This window comes from Coccinella septempunctata, chromosome 3 (genome assembly GCF_907165205.1).
Source record: "Coccinella septempunctata chromosome 3, icCocSept1.1, whole genome shotgun sequence".
In the NCBI taxonomy this organism is placed as follows: domain Eukaryota; kingdom Metazoa; phylum Arthropoda; class Insecta; order Coleoptera; family Coccinellidae; genus Coccinella; species Coccinella septempunctata.
Window position 1 is genome coordinate 41,777,197 of NC_058191.1, and position 19,414 is coordinate 41,796,610.

At 37.5% G+C, this 19,414-nt stretch overlaps 1 protein-coding gene across 2 annotated transcripts in view; it reads right to left on the bottom strand.

The window, feature by feature from the left end:
• LOC123309454 (B-cell lymphoma/leukemia 11A) overlaps positions 1-18,126 on the bottom strand; it is a 38,559-nt gene extending 20,433 nt beyond the window's left edge. The window contains exon 1 of one of the 2 annotated variants that reach the window (XM_044892590.1): positions 17,784-18,126. In XM_044892590.1, the coding sequence (XP_044748525.1) occupies positions 17,784-17,820 (37 nt within the window). In that variant the 5' untranslated portion in view covers positions 17,821-18,126. The remainder of the gene's footprint in view (positions 1-17,783) is intronic. The other variant, XM_044892589.1, reaches the window with a different exon arrangement.
• Positions 18,127-19,414: the final 1,288 nt, after the last annotated feature.

Here is a 19,414-nt window from a genome sequence, read left to right on the forward strand (position 1 = left end):
AAACGGATATCTGAAGCACTGAATGTTTCATACGAAGCCATTCATCATATTGTTCACATCAATTTGGACATGAGAAAAATTGCTGCAAAATGAATCCTCAAATGTTTGAATGTTGACCAAAAGCGTGCAAGGATAGAAGCATCACGTTCGATCTGAGCTGGATTTGAAAACGATGTAGACTTCTTAAACCGAATTGTTACTATGAACGAGACTTAAGTACATCTCTACGATGCGGAAACAAAGCAACAATCGATGGAATGGCGACATTCTGGATCTCCAAGACTTAAGAAGTTTCGTGTCCAAAAATCTGCTGGAAAAGTTCTTGCTTCAGTATTTTGGGATTGCCATGGAGTAATCATGATTAATTTTTTGGATGAGGGTAGAACAATAACCAGAGATTACTATACGGCATTACTGACCACTCTACAGGAAAAAATCGAAGAGAAAAGACGCGGAAAACTATCCAAAGGTGTTTTGTTTTTGCAGGACAACGCCTCCGCACACAAATCTCATGTTGCCATGCAAAAAATTCGGGATTTAGAATTTGAATCACTAGAACACCCCCCTTATTCACCAGATTTTGCTCCATCCGACTATCATCTCTTTCTTCAACTGAAAAAAGGTTTAAAAGGTCGTAAATTTTCTTCCAACGGGAAGGTAATAAAAGATGTGGTGGTCTAGTTTGCAGAGCAAGAAAAAACTTTTTATTTGAAAGGTCTAAAGACGTTGCAGGTTCGCTGTAATAAATGTATCCAATTAAGAGGAGAATATGTTGAGTAATGAAATATTTCGACATTGAAATTTTGTTTGGTTCTATAGTAGGCTAAGAATTTTTCAACATATCCTCGTATATCCAGAAGGGTTGTAAAAATGACTAGGATATAAGTATTCCACTTTTATTCATTGCAAATCGAAGCAAAGGATGCAAAACCCAAACAATTCCCATCGTCACCTAAATTTTGCCGTCTAATGTATACAGGGTATCGCACACAGGTCCCACCCTGATTCCGTCAATCAGTTTTAACCCCAATCCATTCAAAATTTAAACGACAAACATCGCCTTCCCCATTGAAAAGAATAAAATCGTATACCGCATCTGAGGCAGGTTGAATCTGACCATTGTCCCCCCATTGTCCGTTCTTCGGACAAGTGTTGAATTCCCATTCTATTATTCTCTTCGTTTGGCCCTGGCTCACCGTCTAGCTGGAGCGTGGGAGAGTTGAACCATTTCCTCACATCTTCACATGCTCTCTATGGGCCACCGTTAAAGGTCACCTTATCGGCGAATCGAGGATCTAATTGTTGTAAAGACGGTAAAAACAACGTAAATGAGTGGAGATAAAGTCTTGAGGTTTTGTGGCTGGGAGAGGGGGGGATATGACGTTGAAAATACACTGGGATGATGATTTCTTTAGTGCTGTGGCCCAATCCATCAGTTCCACTATGATTTACTGAGATTATTTGGTTTCTAGGGATGATTAAATGGTATTTTTAGCAAGTCGTCATGTAGGCTATCAAATTTCGAAGCTCTGGTACATCTAACTCCTTGATTCCCAAAGTGGTCCAGGTGGACCCCCAGGGGTCTATGGAAGACTCGATGGGGGTCTACGTTGGCGTGACAAAAAAAAAGGGGTTCGCAGTTCGTAAGCGGGGATCCACGAAAATTTATCTGGTATCGATAGTGAAGAACTAAAATGTAGGTTTGACTTCACCTATCAACGTAGGCAGATAATATTTTGAGAGTAAGAGATTGCTCTTACATACTGATGAAGTACGCTGGTTATCGAAAGGTGCATGTTTAACAAGAATATAGATATCACTTTTTGAATCTGTTCTAGAGTTTTTGGATAGTAAAGATCCAGATTTAAAAAAAAACCTGATCAATTCGAAAGGAGACAGATTTGTTCAAAAAATTTAATGACCTCAACTTACAATAAAGGGATAGCCTCAATTTAATAAAAACAAAGGGTGTAATCTCAGCTTTTCTTGGAAAATTGAAATTTATGAAGCAAAATATTAGTCGGCGAGAATTTTCTCATTTCTCAAACTTGTCACAGGTAGAATGTCTTGATGAGGATATTCAGATATACGTTCAACATTTAATCGCCCTGAATGATGACTTTAAAATCAGATTTGAAGATATCTTGACAATAGAAATACCACCATGGATCATAAATCCATTTGATGAAACGGAAATGGGGGATTGTGTTATTACAAGAGGAGCTACTTGAGCTCAGCATTGGAGGAGCTGAAGGTTAAATTCAAAAAGAGGGTATCAAACATTTTGGCTGCAGGCAGAAATACCCGAAAAATATCCTGGACTGGAATTGCGAGAAAGCTTCTGATAGCCTTTCCCTCGTCATATCTTGTCGAAAAAAGTGTCGTCACAAATCTTTCGACAAACGGAACGGATTGAATATAACAGAACGGGGAGATTTGCGGTTATTCCTAACAAAACTGAAGCAAAATATTGATAATTTGCTGTCAATCCATCAAGTACATACCTCCCATTAAAATTATGAGTATTTTGTCATTGTAGAAGTTATATTACGTTATTAATGTTTGATTTTAGTTATACTGTTATCATATTACAGTATAATATTCTCGATAATATTATTTGAAATTATTACATATTTGAATATTAGAGAAAATATAGGTACTATTTTTCTCCTTACCATCTCCGAATGGGGAGTTTTCTAAATAAAATAAAAGAGAATTGATTGATTCCTTGTGCTGTCAGTGAATGACGAAAAAGAAAAGTTGGATGGAATTACTTTTTTCATTGGCCAACTTTACTTTTCTGACAACCACTCACAGTACAATAAATCAATTAATCAACCAATTATTCTCAGATTTCTTTCGAAAACTGTTAATTCGCCTTAACGCAAATTTCTTTAGTTTGCTTTAGTCTTCACATTTTTTGTTTTGAGTTTTGGGAATATGGTAGAAATGTAGGCAGGGGGTCCACCGAAACTAGCAAAATTTTGAAAGTGGTCCATGAGAGAAAAAAGTTTGGGAACCTCTGATCTAACTGAACGGTTTGCCTAAAAAAGGCACAGCAGAAGCCAAGACTTAAAGAATATCGAACTTATTATTCAAATGAGCTTATTAGGTATGTAATGGACATCTGATGTCACGTCTTGACTACATCGATTAAGCAATTGTCGTTTACAAGCTTATTTGATTCATATAATTGATAACCCCAAAACTGTTTCTAATTAAGACGAACTCTTATCCGAATTTCTAAAGTAAAACGAGGATGCTGCATCCGAAATTCCTGTTATAAGGAAGATTAAGCGTTACTGATATGGATTTGGGAGAAATAGACCGATAAATAAAAGAGAGAGATTCAACATTCTACCCTACAAGCTGTTTCTGGTTATATTGAGGCCTGTATAGTAAATTTCAAAGCTCATTGCTGAATTCGTCAGGAGAAACAACAAGCTAAAGCATCAACACCGTCAGTTAATATCAATTGACCGAATGCAGCATCAACCACATCGTCATCGGAAGGTATAGATGTTCAATATGTCCAGTGAAGATTTCAGTGATGCATCATCAAACAGAATTGGACATTCAGCATTTACTAGAAATGAGTAGTTCTTTTATATTTTCATATAAGTGAATGAACAATTTGGACTTAGTCTTGATGCATAGTAGCCCTTGAAACATGTCGTGTTTTGATCCAGAAATTTCAAACATGTTTTAGTTTGTTGAACAAAGATTAAGATGCTATAGTTTCGTCTAGGATCACTTAGGTTAGCTCCGAGTCAGTATAAAAGAAATGATGTTGGTTACTCCTCAACTTAAATTCCTCTTCGATTCGTCTTCTTGTAATATAGGTAATTTATCATTGACTTTTAGATTTTTGCTAACAAGGCCTGGGATTTCACAAGGAACGACCTCAAGCTGAAAATACGAAATATCTCGCTTAGTTAATAACGTTTAATTGTCGTGAAATGAAGGTGTGATCGTTGTTGACAATTCACCGTGCAAAGTATGGGAGTTTGATGCCCCCATAAAACAATTATTACAAAAACTGCGAATTAACGAGCGATGACAGAGATGCGGTGTGTGCGACACAAAAAGCATTCTTAATATCAGGCTCACGGGTCATATCTGATCATTTTCTGCCAGATGAATCTCTGCGATGTCCATACGCTGTGAATGCGAGTTGTTTTGCCGGGGCAGATGTGGGTGTACAGTGTGGGAATCCGTCCTAACCCTTTCGAGGCACAAAGAAAGATGTTTGTCCATATTGTCGTGTCTGTCACGACGGTGAAATGAAAAATGACGTACGGAATGACCCTAAGAAATTGTACCAGATCTGTAGCGGCGATGGGAGCCTTCAGAAAAAAAATTGTGGGTGATTTCCCATGTTATCTCGTTGATGGCCTTCTTTGTGTTTAGTAGAACGTTTGTAATCACTTTTTTGATGACGTTACTGTATACTGGCTTGATGAAGCCCTCCAAAGACTAGAAATTTCCAGTGTGGGATTGAGGGTTTTATAAGTTAAGATGCCATAACGACAAGCTTATCAATTTTTGACATATGACAACTGAAAACTCTGTCATTGATGAAAATGAAAAGTTTACGTTGTGGCCCATATTTTATGATGAATTTGTCCATCGTATACGATGGAACATTGGAAGAGATCGCATTCAAATGTATTCAGAGTTTCTTCATTACAACAACAACGTGAGATTTCCCCTTTTGCGACATCTTTATTACGTCGATGCATTTAATTATACATTGCGAATCCCGTATTGAAAAGATGCAGGATATCTAAGCTCGCGGACCGCCCACCATGCTATTCAAATCTATGCAAACTAAGCCCCAAGCATCAATAACAGTGGACATCATTAAGTTTCTTCAGCAAGACTGGAGCCTGCGCGAGATCTTGCATATAAATTTTATCAGCAGAATCTAGATAACCGAAGTCGATGGGTATGTCACGGGAAATGCAGATGGAACAAGATAAATTCCTCAACTTCCAGGTGAGTCGAGTTTGTGGAAAAACCGATAGTTAATCGATCATTGATTAGCGTCGACCAAGGCCGGTGTAATTGTAAAGTTGTGGTCATTTTATCACATTCTGAGTTCTGAGTTCATATTGGGATGATGTACAAGGTGTCCCAACTTAAACCCACAACATTTCCTATCAAAATAGGAATCTTAAGGAACTATGTTAAGTGCGAGTCTCTAAAAATCGTCTTTCTCTGATGTCAATTTTCGACACGTGTATCTCCCAGAAAAATCATTGTAGCTCTAAATGTGATACATATTCTGAAAGAGCAACTCTCCTAGTAATAAACTTGAGAATACCATCCATTTCGGCACAAACGTTCGGTCTTGAGGAAGTTTCAACTGACCCCATCTTTTTGGGAATTTTTTTTTTTCGAAAGTCAACTTTTGAGTCGTTTTTATTCCAGGAAAATCATCGCAGATCTGAATGTCATACATATTCTGGAAGAGCAACTCATCTTGTGATAAATCTCCACATTTCATTGATCTCGGTGCAACAGTTCGATCTTGACGAATTGTCAACTTTTTCCCCCATCTTTTTAGGGATTTTTGAAGGTCATCTCTCGCCTCCCGTACCTCCCAGAAAATCCATCGTTGATCTGAATTAAATACATATTTGGAAAGAGCAACTCTTCTAGTAATAAATCTCCGAATTTAATTGAGCTCGGTGCAACCGTTCCGTCTTGACGATTTTTCAACTGACCCCATATTTGAGGGTCAAATTTCGACCAGAAAAATCATCGTAGGTCTGAAAACGACATTACCAGACTATCGAAAAACTTTCAATAATTGGGCTTTGAGTTTCCTGAAACGCTTTCTGTATCTCGATCGGAATTCGGCTTGAATAGAACTGCCAACACCTGTCATTGGTCAAATAGTTATCGCAAATGAGCACATTACCCATGTACAGCGCTGTTTCTGCACTTCTGGAGTGCCTTATCTGACCAACATTGCCATGGCCTCGATATCAATGGTCAATACACATATTAATTATACTCCGGGACTAAATATACGGGCATTTGTTCCGATAAAGGCATAAAACCACAATTTGCTTATAAATTTGTTGGAAGGAAGAATAGGCAACGGTCTGAACATAGCGAAATACCCCAACCGACAAACTTTATTTCCCTATTCAGATTTATTAACAAGGTCCTCTTCAGGCAGATCAGAATCTAAACTCGCATCAGAGATAGCGATCTACGGGGCTTCTACAGGTTTCTTATAACGATTGTTAACAACGCTGCTTACAGTCGAGCAGTGACGTTTACAATGGCTACTTATTTTCGATAAATTGTCATGTGTAAACACCTTTGTAGAACGATTTAAAATATCGAATTTCTCCATTGACAACCATGAGAAACTGGATCTCCGATTCTATCATTCCTCCCTGCTTAAAAATCACACCGCATGAGATTCTCTTTGATCATTTTATTTCGGGGAATCTAATCATTTTTCTCAATCCAAATCTGTTTTAGAAGATATGAGATTGTAACTAACCAACCAGAAATTCGCAACGTACATTGTCGACCATTTTGGTCCAGATTGTTTCAATGTTAATCTTCTCACTTGCTCCGTTAATTCCTCAATATTAACCCCTCAAAGTTGGCCATCAGCAGGCAATTCGATTGGTCTGAATATTTCACCTTCGAGTGGTTATTGTATAGAAGTCCAATGGTGTGTGATTACCCACAGAGTTCCTTCATTGTAATTAGACGCCATATTTTCACCATAGTGAAGTATGGCTTTGTTCGGTGAAGTAATTATTTAGCTACTACACCTCATTGAGCAAACAGAGTTGGATTCATTGAACTGGTCTCTAACATACATGCTTTTTTATGACAATAATGGGACATTTCTGAAAAAGTTTGGCATCAAGACAAGAATTCTCGGTTTTCCTCGAAATATGGATGTATGTCTCCAGGTTTTTTCAGTTCCTGCTATAGTCTATCAACTGAATTTGTTGGTGTTGCTCAAATATCGACCAATATATAAGACATTTTTATGTATTGAAGAAAATATAGCATCGTTTCACATCTTACAGCTTCTAAAATGAGTGGTTTTGAAGGTTTCACCCTCATCTAACCTTTACTTCTTATCTTATTGAATAAAATATCCCAGAAAAATTCGATTGGTTGGATGGATTATAAAGCTGATCTTTCAAAATAATATGAATTATCGGTGAATTGAAATATCGCATTTCCTAAAACTTTTGGTTATCTTTTCATCGTATGTATCAGATTAATAAAACTGAATTTGGGGCAAAAAGTAATATTTATCATTATTTGCTGATTTAATCTTATCAAAAGTAGGAATTGAGCCAATATAATGTTTATTGAGATAAGTCGCCCATTCTAGATAAGGTATAAATAATTTCTAGGGATTTCGTTCGCTGAAATTACATGATTTTCAAGTTCGATCCTTAGTTGCTTCTTTAAGTCGTGGGAATTATAAAACACGTTAAGGTTTGGCGTAAAAAACGATAAGTAATTGAAAACCGAAAACCTTTCTACCACATCTTTCAGCCTGAGATTCAATATCATTTTTTAATCGCACTGCGTAATAAAATTGTGAAGGATCGACCACATCAACGTACCCAATTCTAAATTCTTCAAACCACAACAGAACTATTACTCGAAATTATACAATTCCGTGTCGCAGTTTGCCGGACGCATGGCAAGGTCTTTTTTTCATCGAATCCATTATAATTGCCTCTACAATCAATTAACGTACGATTAGAATGACCGCTGCTGAAAAAATTCGACCAGAATACGTTCGTATTGACCGTGAACACTCGGATCAATATTTCTATTCGTGATCTATTCTAATGGAATAAGAAATACATACATTTTTATTTATCCTCCTGAAATTTCAGCGTAGTAAGGTTCCTGTACATGGACAGGGTGTCCCGAAATTAATGCAACAGAATTTGGTCACAGTTTCCCAGACAAAATTAGCAAATTTGGTACGTAGAAGTTTTGTGATATGCGAAATCTCATAGTGCTACGTATTTGGGGAATGGACCCTTTTGTTATACCTTTTAACTACGAGGCTTCAATGTCTGTAAAACCACTGAACTATAACCGCGTATTTGAATTCTTGGAAAATTTCAAAGCTGTTAGAAAGCCCAATTTATCGACAAACTTCTTGTTTCTTGCAATTTTTTCGTGAAACGCAAAGTTTTTGAGAGAAATCTAAAAATGCTATCGAGCCATTTCGAGAATACTATGGAATTCTACTTGGGTTTTCTAACTCTTGTACAGATATGTGAAGGAATTCAAATACGCGGTTAAAGTTCAGTGGTTCCAAGGACATTGTGGCCCAGTTGAAGTTGTCCTAAGGCTATAACGCTAAAATAGGAAGCACTTAAATAGTGGTCTCCAAATTTTGTCTCGAGAAACAAATTTTGTTGTTTCTATTTAGGTTCACCCTGTGAAAAAACTCGTTAAATGTTCCATAAGCATCCATAAGGTTACTTATTCGTAGCTTGTGGTTGGACAGAATCACTATTATGAATTCGTTTAAAAATGAAAATAGTTAATTCATGTGAAAACATCTAACTTCCTTGCTGAAAGTTGAATTTTTTCAAATTTTCTACAATGAATCTGTTATCTGAAAGATACACTATTTGAGGTCAATAGAAACACTTATTTCCTTTGCCATTTTTTACGAATCGGCTCGGTTTAAAAGATACAGGCTGTTGAAAAACCATAAAAATAGTAATTTTAGTTCTTTCCTACAAATGGTTTTATCGAATGAAATGAATTTCAGAATATAGTTTTTCATTTATTTGATGAATCTTTTTCGAATACAAGATATCACCCACGTCTTCTAGTTTTCTCATTATGACCATTACGTACCATAAAATACCAAAAATTCAAAGAACCCAACTCTTGATACTAAGTTGGACGATATCAAATGAATGTTTTGTAAAATGAGAGCATTTTTCATATTTTCTCGTATAATACGCCGATTTTGGGTAATTTAATGTTCAAAAATAAAAAATATCTGTGATATCTGTAAAATTGGGTATTTTGCCTGACTGAAACTCTGTTTAAAAGATCCACCGATGCGTAGTGTCATAGATTTAGCTTGTCATACTGAAGGGAATTTTGTCTCTCCAGAGGTGGCATAGCTCATTATGATAATTTAAAATGGCTTCATATTTTTATCAGTGCCGAATCGAAAAAAATGGTATGGGAAAAAAGTGTTTCTTTTGACCTAAAGAATCTACTGTTGAAATATTCGTACGAGTCAAAGACTCAGCCTGTAAAATTAGGAGAAACATACCAAAAAGTGAATTAAAATGTAAATTTACTTGAAACAATAAACGGCAAACCCAGATGGTAAATGCGATATACATTTTACAAATACAGAATTCAGTAAAATGAAGGGTGTTTCTCTGAATGTTACATTTTTGACAGGACCAGAGATTTCAGAGAATATTAAGGATCGGTGTTTCTGCCAAAGAAGGCTGATCGGTTCGACAGAAAAACGACGACATCCTGACATAACTGGACAACGGAGCTACGTATTAAGGGGACTGTCCAAGCGAAACAAGTCGGAAGAACGATTTCTTACGGATTTGACCTGACCCTACAAGCCGAGGTCAGAGTAGATTTGCCGCGAAATAGGCGTAAAACATATCCGTTGAAATCATGCCGAAGAACGCCAGAAGAATGACAATCAAGGCGTTTTTCAGAATCGAAATAAATAGATGACAGGAGGATACCCACCATGGGGCTCTCAGGAAAGTCGGTTTCAACACCTATCCCCGAAGGCCTCCAGGACACGATCGATCATTTTAATATACTCGTTGTTAGCAGACGCCGTTCTTGCATAATCAATTCAGGTGGTAGGAAAGTTGAACAACTATCCGTATATACAAAACAGTTTAGTTTATGACCGGTGACATTTCCATTTACAACCGCATCAAAATGACGCCGCCGGCCGATAAATTAGCGTCCGCAATTTACGAATTGAAATATGAAGAAGTTGGGAGTAGAAATGGGTAGGAGATTTCGCGATTCTCGATTGTTTGACGGGATAAATCAGCAGGATGAGAGATGGAGTTGGGTCACGCTATGATATGATGCATGTTGTGTACGCAGCGGCAGAGAAAATCAACAGTTGAGTAGGGATTTTTTCGGCAAACCCGGAAAAATATGGCTTAGCTTCTACCAGATTTCAATGCCTGGATGGCTATGAATTCTAAAGCTGGCTTAATTTAGGGATGGAGAAGATACATCGATGTTTCAGCTGTAGAATCGATGTTGATTATTGATGAGAAAACGTTACGTAGACCCTTCAAGCATGTCAAATTTTCTTGAAATACGAAGAAAATAATTCAAGATTAACTAGGTATACAAATATTTTAACAGTAGATTGAGTGGGTCAAAAGAAACAATTTTTTCCTTTACCATTTTTTCCAAATCGGCTCGGTTTAAAAGATACAGGTTGTTGCAAAACCGTAAAAAAATGTTATTTTTAGTTCTATCTCAAAAACGGTTTTATCGAATGAAATGAATTTCGGAATATAGTTTTACATTTATTTGATGAATCTTTTTCGAACACAAGATATGACCCACGTCTTCCAGTTTTCTCATTACCGTTACCATAAGAAAACCAAAAATTCAAAGAACACAACTCTTGAAACTAAGTTGGGCGCTATTTAATCAATATTTGAACGTTTTGTGAAATTAAAGTAGGTACCGGTAGATTCGGGTGACTTGGGACAGTCCTGTAACTTGGGACAATTACCCCCCTTACAGATTTCTCTGTTTCTTACCATTTATGAGTGAAGGGACAAACTTATAAGATTGTGTAGCGTCTTTGCGGTTAGTTTAACAATAAATTCCTGTTGAGTTTGCCGTGACCAGAGCGTTTGAATGTACAGGAAAAATTAACGAATTCAGAAGAGTAAAAGCGCGTTTTTTATGGCCCTTATACTTTCTAGTGTCCTGTACATGTGTTTCAGTTTGTCAATGTGTAATTTTTTTTTGGATATGAGGGATATTCGGATATCAGATCAACTCTTGGAACCAAGTTGAACGCTATATCTAATGCATATTTGAAAATTTTGTAAAACAAAAGTATTCTCCATATTTTCTCGTTTAAAGCACCATTTTCGAGTAAGATCCACAGATGTGTAGTGTCATAGATTTAGCTAGTTATTCTGAAGGTAATTTCTTTTTTTCAGGGGTGGCACAGCTCATTATGAAACGTAAATTAGCTATTTCTTTCAATCAGAGCCGTATCGGAAAAAATGGTATACGAAAAAAGTGTTTCTTTTGACCTCAAGCATCGACTCATAAAATATTTGTACAAGTCAAAGATCCACTGTGTATAACCTATCTATTTTCCCCATAATCATTGGCCCATATTCCACTCCACCGGTCAAGTTCGCCCAAAAATAGCTCCTACTCACGGTCATCATCGAAAAACCCATCCGTGAAACTCTCCGCCGTGGAATAGGTTGCGGTTTGGCTGGCCTCAGTTTTGCTTCACGCTCAACCAGTAAATCGAACTGACCAAGCAGTAAATATCAAGTCACGCTGGTCAGGAAGACCCCCTGACATTTCTACCACCACGTATTAAGATTGCCGGTGTTTTATCAAGCAAACCATAATTCAGGCAGTGGCGCACCGGCAAAAGGGCACGACCTACACAGGTCACAGAATATTATGTTCAGCGATCACGAACTATGTCTTGTTCTTCGGTTCGAAAGGCCTCTCTCAACCTTACGTAACAGATTTCTTCGGTGTGGGAATCCCTGTTTATTGTTCTATCCGATGCTTCCTGTAGATGACGAAACACAAATTTTTGTACGTGTCATTTTGATGATTTTTTTAGAAGACTAATTTGAATCGACGCCAAGTCATGTTTCCCGAAAATAGTCAATGAATGGTCGATTCATGGAAGAGACAAATTGTCAGATTCAGAGGAAAAATTCTTGGACAATTACTATATCGCTGAATGTACCTTGCCTGGCGCCTAACGACTAGGTACTTTATTTTATCCGCATATTATTAAATTGATAACCCAAGCAACGCCATTATTTTTATTTAGATTAAGGAACAATGAACCATTTGTAGTTTTTGTCACGTTCACATCGATTCTAGTCTGGCAGATAAGTTCGGAGTTTCTCTTCGAGAGCAGATATTCAACTGTCGTGGTCAAGGAGTCACGTGGTTTCGTGGTCGCAAATGAAAACGGCGTTAAAACGCCCGAGAAGTCATGACCATGGAATTCAGTTATTATTGCTATTATTACATCGTTCCATTGGAACTTTACCCGCCGTTTTTTGTACGTAGCCGATAACGTCAATAGTGTCAACGTTTCTTGCTCTGTACCTGGGCAATTTGAGAACTGACCACAATGATATTTTCACACGGTGTTGGTGAGGAGAGGGGGCAAAGAGCCATTTGTTCCCTAATTAATGTTGGTACACGGTTACAAGGCAAATTGCCGAGACAGTAGGAGATTCTCATGATTAGGTCATCGTTGAAAATAACATCATCAAAAAAATTGGTTCACATATCAATTAGGTACCAGAGTTGAACGCAAGAAAAAAGCGTTTTGTTGTCTAGCCACTCAGAACATTTCAAGGATCTTTCATACATCTACTGAAACAGTTGGGGTTCTCCTAACTCACTCAAATATTTCATTTTTACCACCCTCATTCTTACCAAATGAACAACACGCAATAAGTCTCCTGTGTAACCCAGAAAATTCCATTTTTTTATCGAGATACTCTTCTTGAAGAGCTCACCCTTCTCCACCTATTATTGTGCTCATTTTTGAGAAAGTGATCTTTGCAACTGTCAATTGGTGTTGAACTTTATATCATTGTCACTAGTTCTGTATATTTCCGCACAATTACTCTTGAGCCAGGGGAGATTTTCTCTCAAACTCTTTCCAATTACGCTGTTATGAGTTTCGTTCAATAGCAATTATCTGGTTTACTACCTGCAGATGGAGATAAGAGTAATTACTTGTAGGGTCATCGCATAACATCTTCAGTTAATGTGGGTATCTGTTTCGTCCGCACTTGGTCAGAGTGTATTAACGAGTTAACTCGTGAAAAATAAGTTTCGTCGCAGGGTTTTGAACCTGCTCGTTAAATTTTAAACAGACTCTTTTGACAGTTGTCGAGTATACCATCCAACTGGTACGCTTTAATCGATTAATTACCAAAATAAGCGTTCTTATTATGGTGTTAGAGGATTGATTAGATTCAGATTGTTTGAGGTGTTTTTCACTATGACCTTAAGGTCTGTCGTACCTCTATCAGAGTTGCTACAACATCTATACTCTACAGCTCAACTAACAGTTCCAAAGTTCTAATGAACTTTAGTGTCTGGGTCTTAAAGAGTTTGATAATTGTAGATGGTAGAAAAATCGGATGCCAGAAAGGGTGGTTTCTTCCTTTGTTATAGTGAAACTTCCACAGTTCTGATGAACTCCAGTATCTAGTTTGGCTTTGAGGAGATAACGTCCTCTCTACTTAAAGTTTATTATACCGGTAGATTCGGGTGACTTGGGACAGTCCTGTAACTTGGGACAATTACCCCTTAGCAGATTTCTTTGTTTCTCACCATTTATGAGTGAAGGGACAAACTTATAAGATTGTGTAGCGTCTTTTCGGTTAGTTTAACAATTAATTCCTGTTGAGTTTGCCGTGATCAGAGCGTTTGAATTGACAAGAAAAATCAACGAATTCAGGAGAGTAAAAGCGCGTTTTTTATGGCCCTTTTACTTTCTAGTGTCCTGTGCATGTGTTTCACTTTGTGTAAGTGTAATTTTTTTTCTGGATACGTGGGATATTGAGATATTAGATATGTCATGAAACAAGGTTGTTAACAAATCAAACGGCAACACTGATCCCATTCATTTATTTTGTGGTTTCATAGGGTGACTTGGGACAATGCCGAATAGATACAAGCGGCGCATTGGCAGCAGGAAATATGCCGATATTTCGCAGGACGTTATTATTTTTACGTTATTTCCACAAATAAATCACCAAAGAATGGAAGAAATCAAAGTTCCCTTGTTTTGTTTAGTTTGTTTTACATGTGAGTTGCAATATATTTACTTTCGCTGTAATAGGGGTTTATCATTCGATTTCCTTACCGAATTTCAACTAAATAATCACAAATTCTAATTTTTCAAAACTATACATCGTCCCAAGTCACCTTTTTCATTTGAAAGTTGGGAAATCAATCACTTGAGACAAGTATATTTTATGAAATTGCAACTGTGATTTCCGTACTCCTTACTGAATCAACCCTTTCTGATGGTCAACTGAAATTTTGTTTTTTGTAAACTCTCCTTCGTTCTTTCAGACTCCTTCCATAATTATCCTCTTGGAACAACACAAAGACCATCTTTCGCATCTGCTGAAAGCTTCACACTTCATTTAATTCGAACCGTATAATCATACGGTAAATAATTTCAAGCCGAGTGTTGTACAATGTTGACCGACGCTGTTCAAATTTGACGATTTGATGGTCAATCTAGTGGCAGGCAAACACTGGACCGTTTGGGTCGATTGTTTGGTCAATAAAATTTCACCTGGCTCTCTCTGACGAAGTGCTCCAGGCACAAGGGTCAGATTTATGGATATTTTTTTGGTTCTACCTCAGTTTGTACCTAATATTAGTTGGATATTTCACCCGAATAAACAGAGCAACCTTTCTCCCCTCTCTCCAATTTGTAGTTTACAAGAAAGCTTTGTCGTTGCCAATACTACTAAAGATAGTTGAGAAAAGAGAAACCCAGAATGCATTTTCCATTTCAATGACTCTACTTCAACAATGAAAACACCTAAGATTTACGTTTTGATTTGAAATACGAATTGAAAGAATTTGTCTACCCTTCGTCTGACATTTATGGCAAAAACTAATAATAAATTGAAGAAGGTTCAGGTTCGAGGCTCCACTCACATAAAAACATGAAACTTATCCTTCCTTATTTGTTTGTATTTTGATTTCTACCTGTAGCAACACGTTAACTATCAGAATTTCAGGAAAAGTTATAATTTTTCTTCATGTTCTTCATGCCAGAGTTCGAACCTCAATTACTATTACAAATAACACTCAAGATTTATTCAAATAAAGTGCGAATTTAGGTATAGTATTCTGGATGAAATTCTCATTCATCACTTCAAATTTTCACGAAGAATATTCGCAATTTTCTGCAATGTTTACAAGCTCTATCTTGTACACATTTCCACCGAAACTAAAAAAATTTCCACGTCCGTTGAACTCCCTCATTTCCACGTCCACGACACAATAAACCAATTAAGCAGTACCGGACATACAAGGGACCATTTGCATAATAACTGACCATCGAATGACCGTGTGAAAAGGAAAGGGTTCTACAACACCCTTTCTCGATTAACTTCTTGATTCGGAAGACCTCCGACCTTACAAAAAAATCTTACGGAGCCAGGTAGGACGCGTGGCCGAGTAAAGAACCACGAGGAGGGTATTTAAAAGAAGATTCACTGCCGTTTAATACGTTGAAGCCACCATGGACCCTCGCTTGAATTTATTATAGACACACGACAATGTTTAGGCGCAAGATAGGTGCATTATTGAAGACAGGTATAATGGGTCATCTTAGGCGGATGCCAACATGAAAAGAATTAACTTGTTAAACATTTAATGGACCCCTCGATAGGATACAGCCATTAAGGATCGGACAAGTGCCTCCGGTTTGATTTATACCGTATGTTCGAGATTCTGAATAAGGGAATGGTTTTTAATTTTCATTGTTGTCATCGGTTTCTATATTATCTGAATTTTCTGACTGATACGAAAGGGGATCTATATGCGTTGAAGGAAAAGTCAGTATCAATTCGGTTTCCGCTGTGACCTGTTCTGTCCATAGGGAAATCTGAAATTCCATCGATATCTGGCAAGCAGTCATGATAGTAAACAGGAGAAACCGTTTCTACTTTTTCCTGTGCATATTTCCATTTATCACCCCTAAACATTCACCACGATTGATAACTATTAATACGAACTATAAATAGGAGATGATTGGGAGGTTCTTGAAAAATATGAAATGGTGGTAGGTTTCAATATGAAGAATGTTGGTAATATGATAGTTTGAAGTCCGAGGTGAGCAATTTACAGTTATCACCCCGAACAAGTGGATGTTCCTGTGTGAAAACAGCGATACCGGCGAAACGGAAACAAACCGCCAATGAAAACAATCTTTTCAACACTTATCGTTATCGAGCAGTACAATTCCAATTGGTTCCTGAGATATGATACGTTTCTGTGAAGAACAAATATTAATTGGTTATTATGCACGTCCCACGACAAGAGATAATGTTACAAATCCAATCGGAGTCAATTAAAATAATCACGGATTGGGCTATGTGCTAGATTTTCACCCCAGAAAATCGGTATTTGCATTTTTTAGAGAGCAAGGGGTAATTTAGAGGTTGATTATGGAAATATACAATGTTGGAGTCTGTGAGGTAAAAAAATTGGAACTAAGTCAGAATTGAAACAGTCAACAGTTAGGTCATACCTAGGAAGAATAGTTTTTCTTTCACCAGAATTCACGGGTGGAAAAATTGGTTTCGTTCTGACGTTCAAAGGAAAATTCAATGTTCAAATTATTTCTCCACAAGGAAAACTCACTTTGGATAGTTTCTGTGTGCGGGAATCAAGTGAAAATTCCACGAGGAAGTTTCATTACTGAAAATCTGCCGAATTTTCATCTATTTCAGCCAATTTTTTCCTAGATAAGCTGAGTTTTTCCAAATTTCTGCGTATTTTTTCGAAAATTGCTGTGGTGCTTTTGAGGTTAGAGTGAAATTTGAAATGTGTGAAAAATGTCTAAGAGAAAATTGTTCCTATTTTTGAGAATTTTCCGATTCATTCAAGAAATGCCTTGGTGGACATAATAAAAACTTTTGAAATTGTCCATGTGAAAAATATACATTTGTTTTAGAATTGTCTTCACTAATAATATGAAGACTATCGAGGATATAAATTTGGTCCTTTGAAGGTTGAGGAAGGAGTGAGATACGTCGGAAAAACTTCCGAAAGAAAATTCCAAAAATTTTCCGCGTGAAAAATATCACAGAGTCACATTTGTAGGTATAATTCTGTATTGATTCAGCTTATGGAAATTGAGGATTATTGAATATACTAGTGCTATGGGGAAATTCTTTGGGAAATTCACCACTTCGGGATGAAAATAGTGGAAAATTCATAACTGCTTCGAATACTTAGGAATCAAGAAAATGTTTCGGAATTTCAATGGAAAATTATGTATATATTGTTGAGGAATATTGATGGAACTGTGTGGAAAATCGAGATGAGAATCATCAGTCAAAATTTCATTTTTCTACGAAGAAAATGTGAAGGAAGTGTTTGGTTCGCAATTTCTAGTGATTGAATGGATGGAAAATCCCTTACACCGAAAGAAAAACACAGCTCTCACTCATGCATCACAACCCGGAAAACTCCCGAGGAAAATCGCCGAGGAAAACTGAATTTCGAATTTCCCGACCTGTGGAAAATCCGCCGACCTGCATCACCGAAATAACTGAAACGTACTGAAACGTAGACGACTGGAGAAAAATGGTGCGCAAGCGACTTCACAAAAATCATTATTAAAACTTTTATTATTAGCGGCAGACAATGTGCAGCAGCCTCCCCTCTGTACTAATTAAAAGCATCAATCAAAAAGTGGCGCGAGGTTTGAAAATCGCGTACACTCCGAGGGTTTTTCTCACCTTGTGCAATCCGCACCGCTGGCATCTTGATCCTCATCTTGCCGAGGTGATTTTTCCGGTGTGTTAGATTAAGTCCATGGCAATATTTTGGCACTGACACTTGGTACACTATATCGCACTTTCGCTACTTAACAAGTCATGTCAGATTGTGATGTGTCGTCAGATGAACTTTTCCGCAACTGTCATTACATATGTGAATTTTCCGACTCACTTCCGCGTGGGCTAGCAGAGACGTGGACCACAAGATGCTGAGTGGCCAATGGTCCAAACGCGTGTGTCTGATGCGGACAAACTTACTAGGGAAGTCCGCGTAGACGTTCGGAGGCCTTCGGGAACGCTCGACAGCCTTCGAGGGGGCCACTCACTAGCCTCTGGTCGTGTTCACCCTGTTTGGAAGGGATGAAACTGCGCATATATGGTTATCTATGCCTGCCCGGAGTGGGGAAGTCCGATGTCCTCTCTACGGATGTTAAACTCCGGTGAGTTCCGGTGTTACAGATCTTCCTCTTGCCTCTATCCCGCGTTTCGAGGAGAGGCGCGCTCTGATGATGTTGTTTAACGGTGTTTGCCCGGATGGAAATAGGAATTATGGGTGGTTTTCTTAGGCGGGCCGGTGGGATGTTCGACGTTGAAAGATTGGGTTTGGAAACGTTTTGTAAACGGGTACAATGAGACTTATTTTTTTGGTGATGAACATTTTTGAACATCCCCCCAATGTTAATGCGGATGATCGAACCAATTCTACGAAAGAAAAATTCATTCAGAATTTATCTGAACCAATCCTCTCTGCTTTCATCACGTAGGAAATGAGAATGATGAAAAATGCTGATATAAATTCCGTTTGCGTGAATGATTCCATCAATAAAACAAATTTGATGGTATATTCCCTGAAGCCTGAAAGATCTTGAATATTCAATTCTTTGAAAACGACATCTATGTGTAACATCTTATGTCCTCATTTTGAATTTTCGAGGTTTCCGGTTAGTTGTGCCCTTTAAAACAGGTGGAGCATCAAATATATCTCCAAAACAAGCCTCAAGCAGTCTTATCATTTTGACAGGGACTTCATCTTAATCAAATCTCTGAAATATTGTGTATCTCAGAAATTATCAGCCTAATGGCTATCGAATTCTGCACCAACCCTCAGAAAGTTGTTTAGAGACTATTAGAGTCGAGCAGTAGTATCAATATTTTCAGAAATTTTGGGACTATATACGAATATACAGCTGAGTCTTTGACTCGTACAAATATTTCAACAGTAGATTCTTGAAGTGGAAAGAAACACTTTTTTTCTTACCATTTATCCGAATCAGGTCGGTTTGAAAGATACAGGTTGTTGAAAAACTATAAAAAATGGTATTTTTAGTTTTATCCCACACAAACCATAAAAATACCAAGAATTCAAAGAATCCAACTCTTAAAACTAAGTTGGATGCTTTCTGATGAATATAAAAATATTCTTCATATTTTCTCGTATACCGGTAGATTCGGGTGACTTGGGACAGTCCTGTAACTTGGGACAATTACCCCCCTTGCAGATGTCTTTGTTTCTTACCATTTATGAGTGAAAGGACAAACTTATAAGATTGTGTAGCGTCTTTTCGGTTAGTTTAACAATTAATTCCTGTTGA